Source organism: Anomaloglossus baeobatrachus, chromosome 2 (genome assembly GCF_048569485.1).
Source record: "Anomaloglossus baeobatrachus isolate aAnoBae1 chromosome 2, aAnoBae1.hap1, whole genome shotgun sequence".
Lineage (NCBI taxonomy): Eukaryota > Metazoa > Chordata > Amphibia > Anura > Aromobatidae > Anomaloglossus > Anomaloglossus baeobatrachus.
Genome location: NC_134354.1, coordinates 132,378,884 through 132,403,616, shown reverse-complemented (window position 1 = coordinate 132,403,616; position 24,733 = coordinate 132,378,884). Strand labels below are relative to the sequence as shown.

Genomic DNA, 24,733 nt, shown 5'->3' with positions numbered 1-24,733 from the left:
CTGCTGGAATCGACACTGCAAGGTTAGAACAGGAAATTATCACATCGTCTGCGTATAAACCAAGTTTATGTTCAAATTCCCCAACTCTTATACCAGAAATGGCTATGTTTTTTCGTATAGCTTCCGCCAGAGGTTCTACCATTAAAGCAAAAATAGCGGGAGACAATGGACACCCCTGGCGGGTGCCATTACTTATTTGAAATTTAGATGACAGAAACCCCGATGCCAACACTGACGCATTTGGGTAAGAGTAGAGGGCTAGAATGGATGACTTTATTTTCCCCAAGAACCCGAATTTTGTTAGAACTCTCTCCAGGTATCCCCAGTGCACCCTGTCAAAGGCTTTTTCAGCATCAAGAGACATGAATGCACTGGGTTCACCCGATATCTCCACCAGTCCAATCAAGTCAAGCATCCGTCTGGTGCCATCCTTAGATTGCCTGCCTGTCACAAACCCAACTTGGTCTGGAGCCACTAAGGTCGGGATCACTTTATGAAGTCTATCTGCCACTAGTTTGGCATAAATTTTAACATCACAACTTAGGAGTGAAATGGGCCTAAAATTACCCGGGGTGTCTGCAGGTTTCCCTGGCTTTGGTAGCGTGATAATTATCGCTTCTAAGTTGTCTGGGGAAATTGACCCTTTATTTTGCCAAAAATTGAAGGTTTTTGACATAAAGGGGGACAGAGTGGATGTAAATTGTTTGTAATATTCGTATGGCAGCCCATCGGGCCCCGGGGCAGAGTTAGACTTAGTCATTTTGATGGCACCTAGGATTTCATGTGTAGTAAAGGGAAGATTAAGTTCCTCTAATTGCTCATCTGAGACCCGGGGAAGATCCAGGGTGTCTAGGAAACCCTGTATATCCACTTGAGTCGGCTGTGACGTATTGGAATCATATTTTAGATTATACAGGGCCTCATAGTATTTCGCAAATGCTTCTGCTATTTCAATGGGATGTCTAGTGATTGTTCCGTTTGGGTCCCTGAGGAATTCTATTTTAGATTGGATCTCACGTTTTTTCGTCCTTCTTGCCAATAAGGACCCCGCTCTATCCCCCATAGCATAAAATGTCGATCTATTTTTTTTAAGATTATGTTTGTATTTTTGCAGGAGTAGGGATCTTAGTTGGAATCTATGGGTTACAATTTCTTTAGTCAAGTTAGGGGATGCTTTGGCTTTATTCAGGGATTCAAGGTGATGAATACGGGTTAATATATATTTAATATCTGCGTCTTTTTGCCGTTTTTGGATGGAGGCTATTTTTATGAGCTGCCCTCTGACTACGGCTTTTTGCGCAGCCCACAGGGTCTCGTCAGAAATTTCCCCATTATTATTAAGTTTAAAATATTCTGTTAACACTGACTCTACTTCATCATGTACCTTCTGCCTACCAAGCAAGCTGGTATTCAGTCTCCACCTAGGGGAATTTTGAACATTAAAGCTACCCTGAACAGACAAAGAGATCGGCGCATGATCTGACCAAGTAATTAAACCAATATCAGCTGCCACACAATTACTTATAGATTTGCTGTCGACCAAAAAAAAATCAATTCTACTGTATGAGCGATGCCTGGAAGAGAAGAATGTATAGTCTCTTTCTGATGCGTGCAAATATCTCCAGATGTCATGAAAATGGAATTCATTGATGAGATGCTTAAGTTCCTTAGCATGTGGGATGCTGGTGTTGGAGCAATCCATGGAGCGTATTACAGGTATATTAAAGTCTCCACAGATGATTTCCGCCCCTGTGGCAGTATCTTTGAATGCTTGGAAAAATTTCCTAGCAAAGGTCAATTGTGATGAATTTGGGGAGTAGACCGTTGCCAAGGTATAAGGGACGCTGTTGATGTAACAAGACAAAATAATATATCTTCCATCCGCTCCATAACTGACATTTATCAATTTAAAGGCCACTGAGTTCTTTATTAAAATGGCCACTCCTCCTCTTTTTTTTGAGTCATTAGCAAAAAAGGTGTGTTGGAAGCTTGGATGAAGTAGCCGTTTATTATCTGTGGAAAGAAGGTGGGTCTCCTGAATGCACGCTATATCACAGTTAGATGCCTTGACCTCTCTCCACATCATTGACCATTTTGCTGGGGAGTTGAGTCCGTTCACATTAATAGACAATATCTTAATTCTCATATTGGAGCCGCAGGGGGGTTTAAATTCCTAGAAACGCCATCAGGGATGAGAGGGGCTAGACCAGCAAGGAATTGAGAGAAATTTCCAGAAAAAATTAAGGAACATTTGTGAGAAGAGGAACAAAAACAAAAAAATTCCAACAACACCGATTTGCCCCGAGTAGGGTGCCCGGTGTATAACCGCTCGCCATTGGCGAGAACATCAGGGGGGCTACGTGACATCCCGTGTCACAGGAGCAGGGACAGCAGGTGCCATAAGCAGGAAGGAGTCCCAGCTAAGCTACTGACCATTCAGGGTTAATCCTGTCTGGAGGGCCTCTATGATTCTCCTGCCCACCAGGGTTTGGTGGGTGGGCTATTCCCCAGTCATCCAGCAGTTTGCCCAGCTGAGAAGGAGTATGACATATGTGAGTGCCTCCATCTTTGAAAATTATCATCTTCACCGGAAAACCCCACTTGTACTTGATGTCTTGATCTCTAAGGAGTTTAGAAAGGTGGGCAAATTCTCTTCTTTTATTAAGAGTTGCAGCAGAAAGATCGGGGAAGATTTTTAGTCCCATGAAAGTGTCTGGCAGGGCTGGATTTCCCCTCAGTGTGTGAAGCACAGCTTCTTTTGTTTTATAGAAATGAAGTCTAGCCAGGACATCTTTAGGCAGAGCTGGATCTATGCCTTTGGCTTTAGGGACTCTATGAATCCTGTCCACTATCAGGTCTCTGGTGTCCCATCCAGGGAGTATAAGCTGCAGAAACTTGTGGAAGTATTCCTGGAGGTCTTTATCTGCTACTGATGAGGGAATCCCTCTGATTTTTAGGTTATTTCTTCGGGATCTGTCCTCTATATCACTGATTTTAAGTTTTAGTGCCTCCACCTCCTTTTCCAAAGCTGTGTTAGCATCTATCAGATTGTTATGTGATATTGCAAATTCAGCCATTTTAGTTTCTACATGCTCTGTGCGAGCCCCTAGAGACCTGATCTATTCCTTCAGCTCTCTTAGGCCTTGTGCGCACTAGGCGTTTTTTGCCGCGTTTTTAGCGGCATTTTTTACCACGTTTTTGTGCTGAAAACGCAGTGACATTGCTTCCCCAGCAATGTCAATGGGTTTTCAGAAGTGCTGTCCTCACACAGCGTTTTTTTTTTTAGCTGCGTTTTTGTGGTGACCACAAAAACGCAGCATGTCAATTATTTCTGCGTTTTCCACTGCGTTTTTCACTCATTGAATTCAATGAGATGTTAAAAACGCAATGCAAAACGCATATAGCCGCGTTTCTATGACTAAAAACGCAGCTATAAACGCAAGGGGTGGGCACTACAGTGACGTGTACAGGAAGAGGATTCCTTCTTTTGGTAAACACAGAAGCATGAATCCTCCCGGTACCGTCACCGCTGCGTCCACCTCCCGTCCGGTGCCATGTCAGCTCCGTGCGGCGTCATGTCTGGGCGGGAGGTGGAGGCAGCGGCGAAAACCAAAGTGAACAGTAGAAAAAAAAAAATGTCATATACTCACCTGTCTGCAGGGTCCCGATGCCATGCCCGCTCCCATCTCCTCCCGGTCCCGCCGCTCTGGCTGTGTGCAGTCTCCCCGGGGCAGGACCTTGCTTGCAGGACCTGGCGCTGATCACCTGATGCAGTCACCTGACGCATCAGCTGATCGTAGTCTCGCCGGCTTTTTCGCACCCGGCCGGCTATCAGCTGATCCTGCCGTCAGGGGACTTCATCAGCTGATTACCGGCAGCTCCGGCAGCGATCGTATAGGATCAGACTGCTGTCCAATCGATCGCTCCGGGAGCTGCCGGTAATCAGCACAGCACATAAGTGAGTATTATTTTTTTTTTTTTTTTTGCACTGATGCATCAGCTGATTGTATAACCGGCTTTTATACAATCAGCTGATGTGTGATGTGATTCAGGCACTTGATCCTGACACATCATCTGATCGCTTTGCCTTCCAGCAAACCGATCAGATGATATTGGATCCTGATTGGACGGCGCGGGACCCTGACCCAGGATTACTGCGGAGGGGGGTTTATTTCAATAAAGATGGAGTCACTAATTGTGTTGTGTTTTATTTCTAATAAAAATATTTTTCTGTGTGTTGTGTTTTTTTTTTATCATTACTAGAAATTCATGGTGGCCATGTCTAATATTGGCGTGACACCATGAATTTCGGGCTTAGGGCCAGCTATACAGCTAGCCCTAACTCCATTATTACCTAGCTAGCCACCCGGCATCAGGGCAGCTAGAAGAGTTGGATACAGCGCCAGAAGATGGCGCTTCTATGAAAGCGCCATTTTCTGGGGTGGCTGCGGACTGCAATTTGCAGTGGGGGTGCCCAGAAAGCATGGGCACCCTGCACTGTGGATTCCAATCCCCAGCTGCCTAGTTGTACCCGGCTGGACTCAAAAATTAGGCGAAGCCCACGTCATTTTTTTTTTTAATTATTTCATGAAATAATTAAAAAAAAAGGGCTTCTCTATATTTTTGGTTCCCAGCCGGGTACAAATAGGCAGCTGGGGGTTGGGGGCAGCCCGTACCTGCCTGCTGTACCCGGCTAGCATACAAAAATATGGCGAAGCCTACGTCATTTTTTTTCTCTTTTTGGGCAAAAAACTGCATACAGTCCTGGATGGAGGATGCTGAGCCTTGTAGTTCTGCAGCTGCTGTCTGCTCTCCTGCATACACTAGTGAATGGAGGATGCTGAGACTTGTAGTTCTGCAGCTGCTGTCTGCTCTCCTGCATACACTAGTTCTGCAGCTGTCTGCTCTCCTGCATACAATGAACATTTTGAAGAAGGAAATGACATCAGACCTTTTTTTTTTTTTTTTTTCATCAACAATCTTTAATGGCATTGTGCACTAATTAAAAACGCAGTGAGCAAAAACGCAGCAAAAAAACGCACCAAATCGCGGCAAAAACGCATGCGTTTTTGCTGCGTTTTTTTAGCCGCGGGTGCGTTTTTTAGACAAAAACGCACATAAAAACGCAGCGTGAAAAAAACGCCTAGTGCGCACATACCCTTAGGCTGGTTTCACACTACGTCTTTTTAACATCCGTTGAAAACGTTATTTTAGCGGAAGTACGGATCCAGTGCAAATGCGTTTTCATTTCAATGCATTTGCAATGGACTCGCGTTCACCTGCGTTTGCGTGCGTTATAGTGCGGATCCGGTGACTTGCAGTTTTTTAACATGTTTCAAAAACGCTACTTGTAACGTTTTTGAGCTGCGTCAAAATACTGCAAGTCACCGGATCCGCACTATAACGCACGCGAACGCAGGTGAACGCTGGCGTGCTGATAGACAGGATCCTGCTTTTGTACTGAGCATGCCCAGAAAGTACTGAGCATGCCCAGAACCAGTCTCGCGTGATCTGTCTCTCTCTCCTCCTCCCTCCCTCACCCTCTCTCTCTCTATCTGTCTTTCCCCCTTCCTCCCTCCCTCCCTCTCCCCCACCTGAGAGCTGCGGACACTCGTAACCAAGGTAAATATCGCGTAACCACTTCTCTTAGTTACCCGATGTTTACGTTGGTTACGCGTGCAGGCAGCCCTGCTCCTAGCAGCTGCAGACACTCGTAACCAAGATAAATATCGGGTCTCCAAGGCCGATGTTTACCTTGGTTACCAGCGTCTGCAGCTGTCAGAAGCCGGCTCCCAGTCTAGCTCCCTTCACTCCCGATCACATGACTCCAATGCCCGCCCCTAAACATCCAGTGCAGGATCCTGCAAAATAACATATGCGTTTGCATACGTTATTTGCTGTAAAAGCAGGATCCGTACTTCCGCTAAAAAAACGTTTTCAACGGATGTTAAAAAGACGTAGTGTGAAACCAGCCTTACTATTTCTCTGAGATCAGCCTGCAAGGAAGCCCTCAGCGTTTTCAGCAGAGCTTGCATTGTTTCCTCTGTCAGAGGAATGGCTGTGCAGCCTTTCAAGCAGCCTGTTTCTCCCTGTGAGGAGTGGGAAGAAGCTGAGTGGGAAGCCATCTTGCTTGGTGAGGAGAGATCCCTATCCAGGGGGAAGAAGTCTGTCAGTTTGGCTGGAGTGCCAGTTTTTTTAGGTCTCCCCTTAGGCATAGCTGGGGGCTGGGGTTACTCACACCTCCTGTAGTGGTAATCCTGTTATCTGTGAGCTGATAAGAGCCGGTTTATCCTGCTGTAAGCACAGAGCTCTCCTTCATGCAGCCCTCGCCATCAGCGTGCAGGCCACGCCCCCGCAATATAATTATTTTTAATTATTAGTTTTATTTTATTTTTTTTTCATTCATGTAAATGAATTATTAGAGCACACATATTTTTCAGGTTTCCATGCCACTCCACAATAATGTGAATAAGGCTATGTGCGCACGTAGCGTTCTGCCCTGCAGAAATTTCTGCAGCGATTTGAACAGCACACGTGCGCTTCAAATCGCTGCAGAAAGAGTCCGTATTGAAAAAAAAAAGCCGATTTCATGCGCTCTGAGTGCAGCCCCTCCCATAGACAGAGCGGGGAATGCAGGCAGAGCGCAGGAAAGAAGTGACATGTCACTTCTTAGAACGCACGTTTCGGGCAGCAGCCAAAGCGCTGCGCTTTAATACGCCACATGCGCACGTCTCCTGCATAATCTTCATAGATTATGCTGGGGACGCAAGACGCATGCAGTTACGCTGCGGTGCAGATCGCAGCATAACTCCATGCAAATATGCAACGTGCGCACATAGCCTAAGTGATATTCTACTCCCTGCATGTAACAATAGGTATAAATATTGCTGTTCCTATAATTAAATAAATGATCGCATTGGACAGCATGTAAATAAATGCACTCTATCCTGGATATGCCGCACACTGGCACTGAACAGGCTGGATGGCATTAGCCCACGTGAAGCCATTAATACGGCCTGTCACCGAGCGCTTACCATTGTCGCTGCAGGCGCTGATTTTTGGTGACATCGGAAACACTGTTTTCATTCCACCGCCACAAGATTTCCTTCCAGGGTCATCCATAACACTAACAAGCCGGACAGGCTGATTAACTGCTTTGCTGTCATGAAAAATAATTTTATAGGCCGAGCTAAAAATACCAGGAGGTGAATGCACGGAATTATTTTGAGCATTTTGTTTCTCAGTGAGTAAAAGGGAAAGCGAACGGACAGAAAGGGAAAGATCGGGGTTTTCGATCTGTTTATCCTTCAGCGACTATGCCAGTCGTACAGAAGAAAGTTTAATGACAATACAAGGAGATTTGTAATTAATGTTCTGATCGCTGCAAACACCCGGTCACGTTCCTGTCCGAGATTTCCTGACAAATTGTATTTATTTTGGTGCTGGGGCTTTTTTATGAGCAGCTGCTGTTTTATACACGAGATCTTGTGTGTAAGGCTATGTGCGCACGTTGCGTACAAGCCCTGCAGAAATTTCTGCAGCGATCTGAAGAGCACATGTGCGCTTTAGATCGCTGCAGAAATGTCCGTAGTGAGCGCCGATTCCATGCGCTCTGCCTGCAGCTCCTGCCATAGACCGTGCAGGAGCTGCCGGCAAAGCGCAGGAAAGAAGTGACATGTCACTTCTTTTTGCGCAGTGCTTCGGCAGTAGCCGAAGCGCTGCGCTCTTTTTTTTTTTTTTTAAATTCTTTATTTTAAAGCCAAACTCGTATCAAACAATACATCCCCTGCTCCCAACTGGGACGCAGGTATTATTACAGAAATGACGGTAATATATATACAAACAGTCAGCACACATATGCAATTCCCATCTCCACTACTACTCAAGTCTGGCCCAGTTTACATCTTTGATAAGCCGACCCAACTTAAGGAAAGTAGGGAGAAGAGCGAAGAAAAAGAAGTCAAAGCCTGAAAAAGATTGAAGGCCTGTAGAGAAAGAGAAAAAAAGAGAAAGGGGTGGAAGAAGTAATCAGGAAGGAAAATCGGGGAATAGTGTGGAAAAGGAAAGAAGAGAGGGGGAGAAAGAAAGAGAGAAGGAGAGAGAAGGAAAAAAAAAAAAAAAAAAGGGGGTAAATCACGACTCCTGAGGTTCCAAGAGCAAGTCCGCATACTCCGCCGAGTGGGTGAACTCCATCCATGGAAACCATGTCCTATAAAAGTCTTCCTGGCGATCGTTAATAGAGGATGTCAAATCCTCCATGTACATCAGATCGTTAATCCGCGAAACCCACTGTGTCACCGTGGGGGGGGTATTAGACTTCCAACCAAGCGGGATGCAAGACCTGGCCGACATGACCAGAAATCTAAGCAAAGATCGCCTATATTTAGAGTCCGGGAGTTCGGAAAGCTGTAGAATGAATAGCTCCGGACCCAATGTCTCAGTAGTACCGGTCACTCGTCTGATTACCTCCCCCACTTCTGACCAAAACCGCTGCAACGAAGGGCAGGACCAGAAAATGTACATAAAATCACCCTCCCCCAAACCGCATCTCCAACAAACTGGGTCGACTGAGGGAAACATTCTATGGAGTCTGGTCGGGACCCTGTACCACCTAGCCAACAATTTGTAGTTAGCTTCCAACAGTATGGAACTGATCGAAGTTCTATGTGCCAGCTGGAGAATGTTGTTTCTTTGTGAGTCAGATAAACTAATCCCCAGGTCCCTCTCCCACTGCAGCAGGTAGGCCGGGGGGGGCAAATCCCCCGGATCTGATAGCATGTTATATACCAGGGATAGTGAGTGCCGTAAGACTCCCTCTCCCAGGCACAACTTTTCAAATCCCGTAGGAGGTCCGACATATCGACTGAAGCGAGGGAGGGAGTGCATGTAGTGCCTCAACTGCATAGCCCTCCAATCCCCCAGGGGACCCGAAGGCAAGAAGCCCCGGATATCCGCTAGTGAAAGCCAATCCCCCTCTCTACCCAGATGACAAGCTCTGAATTTGCCCCCTTGAACCCACTTTCTGAAGACCGGGTCCGAAAGACCAGGACGGAATTCCGGGTCACCCAGTATGGGTGTCATAGGAGAAGGCACTGGCAAAAGGAGTCGTCTGACCTCCCCTATCGCACAGCAATCAAGAGTGGCGCCAATGGTAGGATGGGATCTCAGAGCCGGCAGGGAGAGGTTCAAAAGCCAGGGGATGGCCGGGAGATGTATTTCCGAGAAACTCTGTTCTAGGGCCACCCATGGCTTTGTGCCGGAATGACGGCACCAGTCCAATACCCTAACCATGTGCGTGGCCAAATAATACTTTTTGAGGTCTGGGATACCCAAGCCTCCCCTACTCTTAGGTCTGCACAAAAGAGACCGGGAAAGTCTCGCAGGCTTGTTGGCCCAGATAAATTTGATCTGTAGAGAGGCCAGTTCCTTGAAGAAAGAGCTAGGGATTCTAATCGGCAAGGCTTGGAAAAGGTATAAGAGACGTGGCAGGATATTCATCTTCAAAATTGCGCATCTCCCGAACCATGTGAAGTAGCCCTTCCCCCAGTTAGCGCAATCTTTCCCAATTGATTGCAGAAGCGGGAGATAATTCAACTTGTAAATTTGACTAGGGTCCGCAGTCAACTGGACGCCCAAATACTTCAGGGACTGGCTAGCCCACCTAAACTCGAACGCGGATTGTAGCGATGTGACTTGCTCAAGGGGAAGAGATATATTTAGGGCCTCCGATTTTGACATATTAATTTTAAAGTTGGATAGAGAGGAGTATGTTTCCAACTCTCTCAGAAGGTTAGGGAGGGAAACCCGCGGGTTGGTAATAAAAAAAAGCAAATCGTCCGCATAAGCCGCGATTTTATAAGTAGAACCTGAGGCGTTAGGGCCCGAAATGTTAACGTTGCTTCTGATCCGACTGAGCAGGGGTTCCAGAGTCAATATGAAAATCAGGGGCGAGAGAGGACAGCCCTGTCTTGTTCCATTGCGAATGGGGAATCTCTCTGAAAGGAGACCGTTCACTCTGACTGCTGCCGAAGGGATGCTGTACAGGGAGCAAATCCAAGCAAGCATCATGCTCCCCAACCCCACAGCCCGCAAGACCTCCTCCATAAAAATCCAGTTAACTCTGTCGAACGCTTTTTCTGCGTCGGTTGACAGAAGCATCAAAGGCAGCCCATCGGATTTAGCCTTGTGTATTATGTTCAATGCCTTAGTCGTATTGTCCCTTGCTTCCCTACCCATCATGAACCCCGCCTGGTCTGGGTGAACAATCTCCCCCAGCAATGGGGAAAGTCTATCCGAAAGAATCCTAGTGAAGAGCTTCAGGTCTGTGTTGAGGAGAGAAATGGGTCGGTAACTAGAGCACGAAGTAGGGTCTTTGCCCTCTTTAGGGATAACTACAATATTAGCAGCCAGGGTATCCCTTGGCAAGGGGACAGCTTCAGCATGTGGGCCATGGTTAAATGCTGAGAGAAACGGGGAAATCAAAATGGAATCCAACTTTTTGTAATAGAGCAGAGGGAAACCATCCGGGCCAGGGGCCTTGCCTGTGGGAGATTTTTTAAGTGCGGACCAGTATTCCTCCTCCGAGATGGGCCTTTCCAGATCGGCCGCAGCCTCCGGCTTGAGACCTCCCAAGCCGGAGTCCGCGATGTACTTCCGTATACGGCTACGCAATTCCGTCCTGGCCTTCCCAGACCGCCCCTCATCAACTGCATAAAGGGTGGAATAAAAATCTTTAAAAGCGGAGGCAATGTCTTTCGGCAGAGTAGCCCACCTGTCTCCCGCGATGTGCACCTTCGAAACATATCCTCTCGCTCTCTGAGTCCTCAGAGCTCTAGCCAGGGCCCTGCCACTCTTATTGCCAAATTCATAGAAATGCCGTCTGCACCTAGCCAATGTTCCCCTAGCCTTATAATATAGCAGGGACCGCAACTCCTCCCTCTTCTTGACCAAAATGGCCCCCACGTCCCCTCCCAGAGACCCCTTGTGGATTGCCTCCAACTCCCTAATGTCTGCCAGAAGGGAAGTAACCTTAGCCTCTCTTTCTCTCTTCAGACGTGCCCCATGTTTGATGAACAGTCCCCTCACCACACATTTGTGTGCCTCCCAGACAATTCCCGGGGACACCTCTCCCCCCCCGCTGCCGCTGAAATATTCCCTCAAGGCCTCCCTTATTTCCTGCATTGTCACCGGTTCGTCGAGTAGCGAAGTGTTCAGGGTCCACTGACTCTGCCTCCCGATGGGGTAACCGAGGGATAGAGTTATTGTGATCAGGGCGTGATCAGAGAATGATATGCACTCGATTGAGGAAGCCACCAGAGAATGTAGATCCCCATGTTTGAGGAAAAAGAGGTCTAACCTGGAGTAGCAATCATGTACTGCCGAGTAAAATGAGAAATCTTTGTCTGATGGATGCATCAATCGCCATGCGTCTATTAGTTGATGGTCATGTAAACCCCGTCGCAAGAGACGTAGTGCCGAATGTGGCACACTGGACACCCCTTTGGAGCTATCCCTCGGCGGCTCCAACACAACATTAAAGTCATCCCCGAGGACCAGAGTACCCTCAGAGAATTCCTCTATCTGCTCAAGGTAACGCAGCAATGTGGGGCATTGACCCGAATTTGGCAAGTAGACCGCCACAAAGGTAAAAGTCTGAGTAGCAATGCGTCACTTGAGCATCAGAAGCCTTCCCTGATCATCCGATCGAGAGTCCAACAGTTCCCATGGGAGCGTACTGGACATTAAGATGCTTGTGCCCCTGGATCTAGAGTCAGGGGAGGGTGAATGATGCACAACAGGATACCTTCTATCGGCAAGTTTGTATGGTTTTGCCTCACAGTAGTGTGTTTCTTGGAGGAAAGCGACCTGAATTCGGTTTTTCCATAGTAGGTTCAGGAGAATAGACCGTTTCTCCGGGCTGTGAAGACCCTTAACATTCAGTGAGCCCACCCGAAGCTCAGCTTGTCTCAGCTTCGTCATACTCCGTCACTGACCTCTGGAGGAGCAAACAACAAGTTACACACAAAATAAAAAAAAAAAAAAAGAGAAATAAGAAGGAGGGGGAAAGAGAGAGGGAAAACGGATGAGTGGGAGAGGGGGGGTGGAAAGGATATAGGCAAGCGAAAGCAAAGACCCTTTAGCAGGGAAGAGAGAAAGATGTAGAAGAGCAGAAAGTGAAAAGACAGTGGAAAAGCAGCTGTTCTGCCGCACGCAGTACCAGGGACCAGCCCAGAAACTGCTTGGGAATAGATAGGGACAAGAACTGACATGTGGCCAGAGCTCCAACCCGCGCCTCACTTATTTATGCCTGATGACCCAGACCCCAAACAACCGGGGAGGGTCTGTCAAATTAACCTCCCACGGACCCTCCCACCCAAGATGGAAATGCAAGACCCCCCTCCCCCGCCCGCCCCACAAACGACCCAACGACAACAGATCAAAGTTGCAATGAACATTAGTCAGTATGCAGTGGACTGTTGGGCCTGTCGAATGGCCAGAACCCTTGCCCTCGGAGCCAGGAGGTCAGGGGGCACCCCCAGACAACCCCCAACCATACTCCTCTCCCGACCAATCAGCCACCACTTTGGTCACTTCCCCGACCAAAGTGGTGGCTGATTCCTCTCTCTGTCCCCATAGTAATGCAGGCGACATAAAACGTCTCTGGGGAAGGAAGCAGATCTGGGGCCAGGCCTTGCGACCCTGTGAATTCTGTCAAAGAGATAGGAGGCCTCAGGTGGGCGATCAGTGACTTGATTGAATATGGATAAGACATTGGTGCGCAGCAGATCTTGGGGCCAGTCCTCCGGTATACCTTTCAGCCTTATATTATTTCTTCTGCCCCTGTTTTCTTGATCGTCCAATAGCAGAGCTAGCTCCCTAATGCGGGCATTAGAAGACTCACAGTCCCGTTCAATCCTCTCCATTCTACCCTCCAGGGACTCCTGTGCTTGCTCTGTTGCCTCTATTCTATCTTCCAGCACCACCATTTCCTCCCTCAGGGTGGTCAGCGCCATCTGCTGGGAGGATTCTATCCTGGCCACCACATCCTCCAGATCTTTTTTGCTGGGGAGGGCCAATATAAGCTCTCTCAAAGCCTGCAAGTCATCCCGGGGGGGGCCAGGGGGCTGGTCGCCTGTCATCAAGGGGTCTTCTGCTTGCCCCAGAGAAGGAGGTGTACCAGGGGTGCAGAGGAACGTAGGGAATCCCAGCACAGGTGATCCCCCAGATGCCGAGGCCTCCTCTGCCCCCTCAGTGACATGCTGTGTGGCCGTGCCTGTGGGTCCCCCCCTCCTCCATGCTTCTGTACCTTGACCTGCCGCCGCCGGTTTCAGCGCTGCGCTCTTAAACGCCACGTGCGCACGGCCCCTGCACAGTCTCCATAGACTGTGCAGGGGACGCAGGACGCATGCAGTTACGCTGCGCTACAAAGCGCAGCGTAACTGCATGTTTTTACGCGACGTGCGCACATAGCCTAAAATGGGCGAATGTAGATTTGTAGATACTTTGTTGTTAAAAAACCTGCAGCCACTTTCTGCACTATAGAAAGTGAAAAATGTATCTCTGTTCTGTCAATATGGCTGCATTTCCATTTGTCACTTTTTTTTCCATAACTTCCATGGCTTCCAGAACTAACTAAAATATCTCTAATATCTACATAGTATAAATATATGACCACCCAGTATATCGCTACATTATTCATATATATTTACACACATGGGCTTTTTTTGAAAATGCTTTTTGTAGCGAAGCCATCCTTTTTTTATTCCCTGTTAACATTGTGAGGTTTTTCTGTTCAGGACCTTCGTCAATTTTCAGAAGCAGAAAGCAGTTACAGAAGATCTCTCACTCGAAATAAATCTGTAATGTCCATATGCTGCATACATGGTCCATTGATTTAAAGTAAATATATTGCCTTTAGAATTTGTATTAAATTCAGAAAGTGAATTCAGTTTTTATATTTTCTGATTTTATTTATTTTTTTATTATATTATTATGGAAGTTGGGCAGCACGATGGCTCAGTGGTTAGCACTGCAGTCTTGCAGGGGTCCTGGGTTCAATTCCCACCAAGGACAACATCTGCAAGAAGTTTGTATGTTCTCCCCGTGTTTGTGGGGGTTTCCTTCGGGTTCTCCGGTTTCTTCCCATACTCCAAAAACATACTGATTGGGAATTTAGATTGTGAGCCCCAATGGGGACAGTGATGCCAATATATGTAAAGCGCTGTGGGATTAACAGCACTATATAAATGAATTATTATTATCATTCCTTCTGAGCTGCAAACAGCATAGGGCTCCCTCTTACTAGTCTATAACACAGCCATGTTATTGAATAGCACTCTGTTACACTATGGGGCAGTACTAATCGGCCCTCTTTTTCTCTTGCTGACTAGGCATGCTGCGTGTGGCAGGGTATATTGAGTGACAAATACCCATACAAGTCTATGGGAGCGTGCAAAGCTTAATGACTGCACTTGGATGTCATCAGAGTGCACTGCGATATACACAGAAACAGGCAATGGAGAAGATGGAGACATTACCCTCTCCATCTTCTCCTAACCTGTGATCCAATTCTTGCATGTGAGGCAATCAGATGACAGTGATTGACACTTGGCTCACACTCACAGCAGAATTTGAGCCAAGTGTCATTTGCATATCACATCCCATTCCCACGCATCAGAAAATTATCTCTATTGTGAGCGAACCTAAGGGAATGCTCACACTAACCTATAACTCAGACAAGTGCAATGCGAGCAAGAAAGCTATTGCACTTGGACCCATGTTATTCAATGAGACTGCGCAGATCTGCAATTTTTTTCTCAGCTGTGTTCGGCTTGAGGAAATAAGTGGATGTGTAAATTGGATGAGACTCGCCTAGTCAAGTCTATTTGTGCAAGAAGTAAATCCGATGCCACACGGACCATCCTAATGGCATCTGTTTTTCTATGGATTCATTACCATTCTGTAGCATAGGACACTGTAAATAGTCTTGTAAATGAGTAATGGCTGCTGATAAAAAAGACAAAAAAAACCACATTGCATATAGACAGGACACGGATGACATGTGAGAAAAAAAATTTGTCCAACTTATCTGGATGAAAATCAGACCGATTCTTTTTTTAATACACTAGTGTGAGCCTACTCTAAAAGATACTTTACAGTAGCCACATGGACCATAGACAGCAATAGATCAGAGCTGACTTATTGACTTCTCTAGGAGATTCATACACATGCTAGGCAAACATGGTTGGGCAGGTGGTGGGTGAGGTGTGGCATCACTTACTATGAATGGCGGATCCCGAATTATCTACATAGAGGTGTTATTTGTCTTTGTTTTCCTGCTGGTAATGATGCTGACCACTGAAAAATTATCACAGATGATCATACAGGACTGGCAGTGTTGAGTCTAAATGCCCCCATACACATTAGTAGTCACAATCCGAACAATCATGTGGCTGACTGCTTACTCTTCTGACTCCCCCGCCAGATTCCTCAGGTGGCCACTTATTCCCAGGAAAACATAAGTATCTACTGTTAAAATTCTTGACTTTTTCATGTTTGACATATTTTTTGCAGTTCGTTATCACAATGTATATTTAAAAAAAAAAATCCCAAAATCTTCCCAATTTTCAGACTGGTCACAACAGCTAATATTAAGGTCCATTTAGACCTGCTGATGCTGGAACAAGATAGCAAGACACATTAGATAGCAGTCTCTTCCAGCTTGTGTGGGTATTCGCATATGTTCTGTGAGGGAGTCGCTGACAATTACCTGCTTGGCAGTCTTCAGTGTCTGCCCACTAAAGGAAAGAATCAGCCAATGAAATTAAACATGCCGTATGCTTCATCTGTCAGGGGAGAATCAGTAGGGTCTGATCTGATAGTTCTCAAACAAGTAAAGGCGCAATACAGAGTAACTTGTCTGAACCCACTGCTTTCAGGGGGATTGAGCAACCATCTAATGGGGACCATATTCCACTCCAACAGATGACATCGTAGAAGAGAAGAAGCCTGTTCAATATTCAAGGCTGATTCTTTTGTTTCATGGGGTGATAGGCCGCTGGCACATAGTTCTGACAGGAGCTCTCTCATAGGGAACATAGGATAAAACACGCACAAGCTGAGCATTCCTGTGTATAGGGGAGTTAGGAGTTTCAGCCAGTGTAAAAATGACTAAGGCTACTTTCACACATCCGGTTTTTGCTCTGCGGCACAATACGGCACTGTGCAGAAAAACCGCAACCGTTTTTTTTGCCGCCGGTTGCGGTTCTTTTTGCATAGACTTACATTAGTGCCGTATTGTGCCGCATGGGCTTGCGTTCGGCCCAGTTTTTGCCGCATGCGGCAGATTTAGCCGATACCGCGGCCGGATGTAACGTTGCCTGCAACGTTTTTTGCTCCGGCAAAAAAAAAAACGCATCGCGCAGCATTTTTCAATGCATGCCTATGGACGCCGGATGCGGCGCGATGCGGAAAAATGCATCCGGCCGCCGCATGCGGTTTCTTCCACTGCGCATGCTCAGTAGCGTGCCGCAACCGGAAAAAAACGGACAGGCCGCATGTAAAAACTTTTATGCAAAGGATGCGGTGTTTTCGCCGCATCCGTTGCATAGGTTTCACAGCCGGATTGAGCCGCACAGCTAAAACCGGATGTGTGAAAGTAGCCTAAATCGGCAGATCTAAATAGACCTTAATATTAGCCTTCGTGGCCAATGTAAAAATTGTCAAGATTTCCATATTTTGTTTATTTATTATTTTTTTTTTTTTAAATATACAAGCAGTTCCCAGGTTCTGAACTAGATAGGTTTGTAACTGGAATTTGTGTGCAAATTGGAACAGGGCCAGCAAAAAAAAATCAAAAAAAAAAATCAAAATTAATACTCTCATTATCGCTGCCCGCCGTCCACTTCTCTTATTCCTGTCATAGTGCACTGTATCTCCGGCTCCTTCAAGGACCTTTACGGCAGCCCAGCTGACCACCATCCACTCCTCTTCTTTCTGTCATAGTGCATGTGTCTCCGGCTCCTTCATTGTAGGCCAGAACCTCTACAGCAACCACGCTGCCCGCCGTCATTCCTCTTCTTTCTGTCATAGTGCACAATATTTACGGCTTCATCACTGTAGGCCAGAACCTCTACAGTAGCCCCACTGGCCACCATCCACTCCTCTTCTTTCTGTCATAGTGCACGGTATCTCCAGCTCCTTCATTGTAGGCCAGTACCTCTACAGCAGCCCCATTATTCACCATCCACTCCTCTTCTTTTGTCATAGTGCACTGTATCGCTGGCTCCTTCCCTGTAGGCTAGGACATCTATGGCTGCCTCTGGCCCGTCGTCCACGCCACTTCTTTCTGCATAGTGCGCTGTATCTCTGGTTCCTTCATTGTAGGCCAGAACGTTAACGGCAGCCTCTGGCCCGTCGTCCATGCCTCTTCTTTCTGTCATAGTGCATAGTATCTCTGGCTCCTTCATTCTAGGCTAGGATCTCTACAGCAGCCTCAGTGCCCGTCGTCCACGCCTCTTCTTTCTGTCATAGTGCACTATATCTCCGGCTCCTTCCCTGAAGGCCAGGACCTCTGGATGCCCCCAAGCCTCAGACGTCCCTGCACGTCATAAGGTCGTGGGGCATGTCTTGACTTGACAACCTTACTTCACACAGTGACCTTTGAGGCTTGGACACGGCGAGAAGTCCATGCCTATAATGAAGAGACTAGAAGTCGTTTCTGTGGGAGCTGCCTGTACGTTGTGTTTATGGAAATGTAAAAATTAACATATCAATAGAGTTGAGCGGATCGGCCGTAATCCGGGTCCGACGGATCCGGATCGGGTTGCCGCCCAAGTCCAGATCCGATCCGGAATCCGCACCTATATAAATGAATGGGGAGTCTGATCCGGGAAAAGAGAGAGAGATGGATGATGTGGCTACGAGTGCAGGGAGCCAGCGGTGTGCGCTGGTAACTAAGGTAAACATCGGGTAACCATACCCGATGATTACCTTAGTTACCAGTGTCCGCAGCTTCCAGACGCCGGCTCCGTGCAAGCGCAGCATCGCTTGCACGTCGCTGGGGGCTGGGTGCTGATCGCTGGTGAGATCTGCCTGTTTGACAGCTCACCAGCGACCATGTAGCGACGCAGCAGCGATCCTGACCAGGTGGGATCGCTGCTGCGTCGCTAGAGTGTGACGGTACCCTTAGAGTGAGCAGCTATAGAGCACGGCTGCCCGCTCTGAGTGCAGCGTAGTACTGACCGCGATAAGCGATGACCGCGGCAGAGCTGTCACAGGCTGGGGGCGCGTCAGCCAGGAACCAATCACAGCTGAGAGGACGGCCGGTGGGCGGGGAAAACACGGAAAGCTGTGTGACAGCACAGGAAGTGAAAGCGCAATCCGGAAGCAAGCAGTGTGCCGCCATGACAGAGCCCGGTAAGTATGAAACGCTCATTTATTATTTGTTTTTTATTAATTGCCGGTTCCGGATCGTGTAGCCAGAATCCCGGGCCCGGATCGGGCCCGGGAATAGTGCTGAAACCGCGCGGAGCCGGACATTTACAGCCCGGGCCCGCTCAGCCCTACATATCAACCAAGAAAACATTTTTTACCATTTTAAAGAATTGATTCCAATAATATTTTGGGGTTTTTTTGTATTAATGATTCTTTTCAAACAAAGATCATTAAATTTCAAAAAAACTACTTCAAAATTGTCTAAAGTGAATAGCCCTCTATATAATGCCGTAAAATCCATTGTACACAAAAGAAACACCAGACTGACGCTCATTTCTTAGCTAACGAAGCCCATAAGATGAAATGTGGCACTTTAGAATACAGCATTGAGTAATAGATATGATCTAATAAGTATTTTACAGTGAGGAGTATGAATAAATGAACATTACACAAAACCCCACATGTATGATGTGCCGAAATCGAGGAAGGATGTAATTTTCTCCTGCATTCTCTATGTTGGTGGGTTTGTCTTTTGAGTAAATCATAAATGTAAAGCTGGCAGTTTCCACCACGTCATTTATACATATATATTTCTCACAGAAATCTGTTGGGATGACACGCTCTCTGAAAACTGTAAACCATGTCCATATGTTCACAGCCCACCAAATGCCTGGGTTCCACATTTCGGCCCACATACCCACACAATTCCCACACTTGACAAACAAATTACAATGGCCGTATACCCAGGGAATTCTCCAGAGTTCAGTGGAGGCACAAATTAATGAAACATGGAAAAAGAAAACTGTTCAATTTCTACCTACGGAATAACAAAGGTTGAGGAACAATGCAGCGTATTTACTAACTACTTCTAGTAATAGAAATCTAACATTAAGTATTAATATTAAAGAGATGGTCCACTACAAAGCATAGTGGCCACATCGATAATAAGCTGTGGCAGAAGAATTGATGAAACTATCTATAAAAAAAAAGGCGCAAAACTGGCGTCTTATCCTAGTAGGAACCAATATAAGGGGGTGCAGGGAATCGCCAACTGCTATAATATGTTTGTTAGCGTAAAAAACGGCTGTTGCAGACCTGCGTTGTAAAACATCAATCGGTGGAAGAGAAGAAATGGGTTGTCATGCCGGAGGTATTCAGGAGAGCGAACTATGTAATCAGCAGACTTAATTGTTGTAGTTCTACGTGTTTCGGAGCTAGCATGCTCCTTCTTCAGGAAGCAACAGTAGCAATGTACTTCCACCCACAGTCCAGTCACTCACGGAGACTGGTCCCGCTTCAGTGATGCCGGGTCAACATCCAATTCCGGAAGTTGGCATGACATCACCGGACATCAGAGGTCACTGCAGGCCGGGTCACGTGATAGAGTTGAGCGGACAGCGATAGCGTCGCTCACAGGCAAAATTGACAACAGAAGGTATTTAGAAAAAGCCTACTGTTACAGCTTTACATCGATGTGGCCACTATGCTTTGTAGTGAACCATCTCTTTAAGTGTTAATAATTGCCATCATGGAACAGTGATGACCTCTAATAGGCACCCAGGACATTTTTTTTTTCTCATCTGCTGTTTTAGTCCTGCAGATTTGCCTCGATTTTACCATTTGCGATGCAGTACAGATGGATTTTGCTGCAAAATGGAAAACAAATTGCCATGCATTGATAATATTGGATTTTTGCACTAAATATAATCCTCGAGGAACCAGATTATCAGGCACCAAGGCGTTGGTTGTCAGCTATACTTAGATTATGTGTACGCGTTCAAAATTTCCAGAAGAAAATTTTGCTGCACGGTCATATGTGTTGGCAGGAAAAATGGTGCATTAAACACATGCATTTTTGTTGTGTATTTTTCTCTACTCATTAGAATGAATGAAATACGCTGGACATACTGACATGCTGCAAATCTGAATCTGCAAGGAAAAAATAAGCAACATGTGCTTGTCTCATTAACTTTGTTGATACTATAAAACGCTGCATATTTTCTGCACCAAATCTGTGTAGAAAATAAAATTTAATGTGTGCAGGGAGCCTTAAATGGAACCAATAAGGTCCAATATGTGCCCAGAACAACAAGCAGTTCTGGTTGCATATTTCTAATCCCTGCCTAACTGTCCCTGTATCTAGTAGCATAGATAAAGAGAACTTTAGGAAATCTACTTCTAAAAATCGTTTATGATATGCTAATGAGCACAAGTGTTAGTCGCAAGGGCTTTAGCCCCCCCCCAACTAGTCAGCCCTCTTAGCATGTTAGTGTAACGCCCCTGTAAACGGGTCGTTACAGGGTATTAAATGTTACCCCATTTTTCCCGGGCAGGAGGAAGAAGGGTCCCCACAACACACACTAACATCACACTGGCAGGAAGTAGTTAACAGCATTTGCAGCATGAAGTTTGTTCTGAGTCCATGACTCATCCTGTCTCCTTAATGAGCAGGTGGCTGGACACAGGCAGGTCCCCCCATGACAACCAAGGGGAGGGGGGCTTGAAGGAGTGAGTTTAGTGCAGAGCACACAGAAGTTTAGGGCAGAACGTCAGAGGCTGCAAGGGAGTGCAGACGTCCAGAGAACTGCTCCTGTTGAGGAGATGCCACGAGACCAGGGCTGATAACACCTAGAGGAGGGGAATGGAGCTGAGGACTGGGGTTCCCTGGAGAAAGTTGTACCCGGTGGCGGTTGGTGTTGTACACTACCGGGGAGGAGAGAGACAGAGGGGCGGCGAGTTCCCAAGATGCTCTATGCCACGGGGACGGCACTAACGCACCGAAAGGGAGAGACCCCCAGAACACCTCACCGGACACCCCTTCCTCCTACCTGCCCGGGACCGACCAAAGGCTACAGGCGGCGAGGACCAGCACCCGGGTGCGATGTGAAACGGACTTTAAATAAAGAACTGGAAACGCACACCGTGACTGCTGTGAGTAATGCCGCCGCACTGTGCCCCCGGTGTCCCTGAGGACTGTTGCCCTGGGTCTCATTAACCTCCCGGGGCTTCCCCGCTCCACCCGTGGGGAGCGATTCCATCCGCCTGCCCGTAACACCTGCCCCGGAGAGAGACCGCGCAGCGGCGGCTTAACACCTGGCCGCAAACCACGGGTGGCGCTGCAAGCACCCCCCGTCCCGTACCATTTCCTGGGGAAGAGCGATGGAAAGCCCCCCCCCCAGGGGCCCCGTTACCCTCCTTCCGTCCCCCTTGTAACACCGGACTGACGGTCGGACTTTCCTTTTATTGAAACCCGCCGGGGGTCACGGAAGCCGGATCGGGCCACTGACAGCCTGACCCCGAATACCACCGGCCCGGTGACCGTGTGAGCCCTGCAAGCCCCGGCGTGGGCGTTTCATTAGCACTCCCACAGGGGTGTGCTAACATGCTATTCATTGCCCATCGTCACCGGTGGTGACATGCGTACCTGTGTCCGTTGTCACCGCCACCGATGCCGGGTTTAGGGTCAGTGCGCATGATGAGAAGTCACGGCACTTCCGGTCATGCATCTTATGAAGCCAGGTGTACGTGTCCCGGCTTCAGAGAGGTCTAGAGTGCATGACTGGAAGTGCCGGGACTTCTGTGTGTGCAATGAGTCTAAGCATGGCGTCTGAGGTGGTGACAATAGACACAAGTACACGCGTCACCGCTGATGACACTGGGCAATGGGCACTGAATAGGATATTAGCATGCCTCTGTGGGCGTGCTAACATGCTTGGAGGGCGGACTAGTCAGAACATAACGCCCTTGCGACTAGTCCCTGCGCACATTAGCTTATCATAAGATATTTAGAAACTCTTTTTCTAAAGATCTCTTTGTCTACTAGATGCAATGACATTTAGGCAGGGATTAACACTAAGCACCTAGAACTGCTTGGGGTTCTGGGTGCATATTGCACCTGACAGGTTCCCTTTAACCTATTAATCTTTGAGGTATGTATCCGTCATCTGTCGGGTACGGGTGTGAGGTCTCCTATAGTTTCGTTATCAGACTGGTTACTGGTGAAATCCTGCCAACCATATTGAAAAACCCTCAGCTGTGAAAACATCCCTAGCAACCAGGTTATCAGAAGTGATGACGGCTGGACAAGGGGGAATCGGTCTCATATCTCAGCATGTCATTTCAACAAACAATTGAATTTCCCATGAAATTATTCATCATCTCCTTCCCTTGTCCTATACATTATGCAATTCCTCTGTTATTCTTACTGCAAATAAATTGGCAACTGGGTGTTACCAGTTGGGGGTGTCCGTGTACTCTCTCATCCAATCAGCTCTAACACTGTCAGATTATGTGGAGGTGCACCACTTTGACAAGGGTAAAAGTAACTCCCAGTGGTCAACTTATTCATTCGTTTCTGGGTGGAATAACAGAAGAATGGCAAAATTAACATTTCTAAGAGACGATGCTCCAGAATTATTTCATGGGGAATGCAATTTGCATGTCTACTTTAAAGGGAATCTGTCAGCAGGTTTTTGCTATGGAAGCTGAAGATAGCATTCTGCAAGGGTTAACAGAGAATTAAGAAATGCCTGTCTTGTTTGTTTAAGCAGCAGAACACTTATTATCATTGCTCAGACTACATTGTCTCATGCACGGCAGTCCGTCCTGCTCCCTCCTCTGATTTACACCTGGCAATGTAGAATCTTCTTCATTGAGAGCCTGGTGTGGGTGGGACAGCGCTCTCAGCTCTGCTACATGGCAAAATCTAAAAATTCTGATTTTGTCAGAACGGCTGCACACAGTAATCTAAGTGATTAATTGTTTGATTCAGGGTCTCATTGCCTAAATCATCCTGCGCTCAGAAGAGGTAGCAAGAACCTGCTGACAGATTCGCTTTACGTATTTTCTAAAGCAGATGTTTTGTGAGTGCTGACAGCTTCTCTTTATTGTATATATGTGCACACTCCGATGACCAGCGGTCCAGTAATAACAAGATTATGGGTGGCGCTGTGCATGACCTCACCAGCGTAATGCTAGTACCTGCCCATAATCTCGTGCCTGAGCAAATACATCCCGGTCACACGTGAGGGATAGTTTGTGCACAGGCCTGCGAAAGTGGCCTACGATAACAGCATGCGCGAGACTTCGGCACGGCGTGGAGGATGACTGGACCGTCGTGATCAATTCAAATCAACACAGGAGACGGCGTACAGCGGCAGGAGGGGGAACGAAGAAGAAAGAGAGCCCACCCTTTAGGTCCTACTAAAAAAAATTACATACGAAAAGGTAATATTTATAAAGTTGTTTTTGCGGTCTGAAAAGGGGGCCAGATACAAGGTGCACCTTCATAGAATGCAGCCGAGGAGCTGCAGGAGGTGGTAGTTTTAGTTGCATAGGGAAAAATCTGGTGACCGGTTCCCTTTAAGGCGGTTGTCCATTACTAGGACAACTTCTTCTCATTCCTTATCTTTGTGCCCATAAAAAAAAAAAAACGTATACACCCCTCTTGTTCCAGCGTACAAGTGGAGCCAGCACTCTTGTTCCCGGTGGTCACATGAGGTTATTTGGTCACTCGAGCCCTGTTCCCATTTACCGCTGGCTTCTGTCACCTCGCATTTGGACATATAAGTCATTAGCAGGAAGCCAGGCGCAGATCTCACTTTCTGTTGATTACTCATTCATCTGAAGGTGGGGACAATGAAGCCAGTGGTGATTGGGCGAGGGGCTCCCGTTACCTAAAGTATAAGCTTTTTTTAATCTTATGGGGTTGAGAAGGGGTAATCCTAGTTGTGGACAACTCCTTTAAATAGTATGAACCATAAGCTTCTACAAATACTGAATGGACTACACACATTAAAGACAATTGGTCATCAGATCCAGAGTTCAACTCCGGCTGAAATGCTGCAGCTTTTTCGAGTACGCATACATTGAAGAGCCAGCTGGAGTCTATTAGGCTGACTCGTCCAGGTCAGGTCCCCAGGGACTTCTTCCTACTCAAATCCCTGGGAGAGGTCCTTTCCCTATGTACATACATTAGGAGAGACCTGTCAGTCAGCTGGAGCAGGGTGGGGATAATCTGTCCGGCTTTTCAAAGATTGCTTTACTCTGAAGCACTGCAGCATTTGGGAGTACGGCTACGTTTCCACAATAAGTATTTGTTGAGATTTTGAAGCTCCAGAATTTCTGCACCTTCGTTTACTTGGGTTCCTTCATTGTGTTTGTGTGCATTATTTTTTTACATACTTTTTTATTGCATTTTTGACATTGCGTTTTTTTTGTCAGTTTCGTGTGTCATGCTTTAAAACAAGCTGCTTTTGTTTTTTAAACTTCCTGATACTAACATTCTTGGGTGCAGATT

General features: G+C 47.0%; 1 protein-coding gene across 2 annotated transcripts in view; it reads left to right on the top strand.

Moving 5' to 3' along the window:
- The window catches only part of SMG6 (SMG6 nonsense mediated mRNA decay factor), a 420,134-nt gene that overhangs the window by 305,864 nt on the left and 89,537 nt on the right, over window positions 1-24,733 (top strand). The window contains exon 1 of one of the 2 annotated variants that reach the window (XM_075335343.1): window positions 21,141-21,366. The exons of the other annotated variant lie outside the window; for it this stretch is intronic. Coding sequence (XP_075191458.1) covers window positions 21,181-21,366 — 186 coding nt within the window. The 5' untranslated portion in view covers window positions 21,141-21,180. Of the gene's footprint in view, window positions 1-21,140; window positions 21,367-24,733 lie in introns of those variants that run through there. 2 annotated transcript variants of the gene reach the window in all.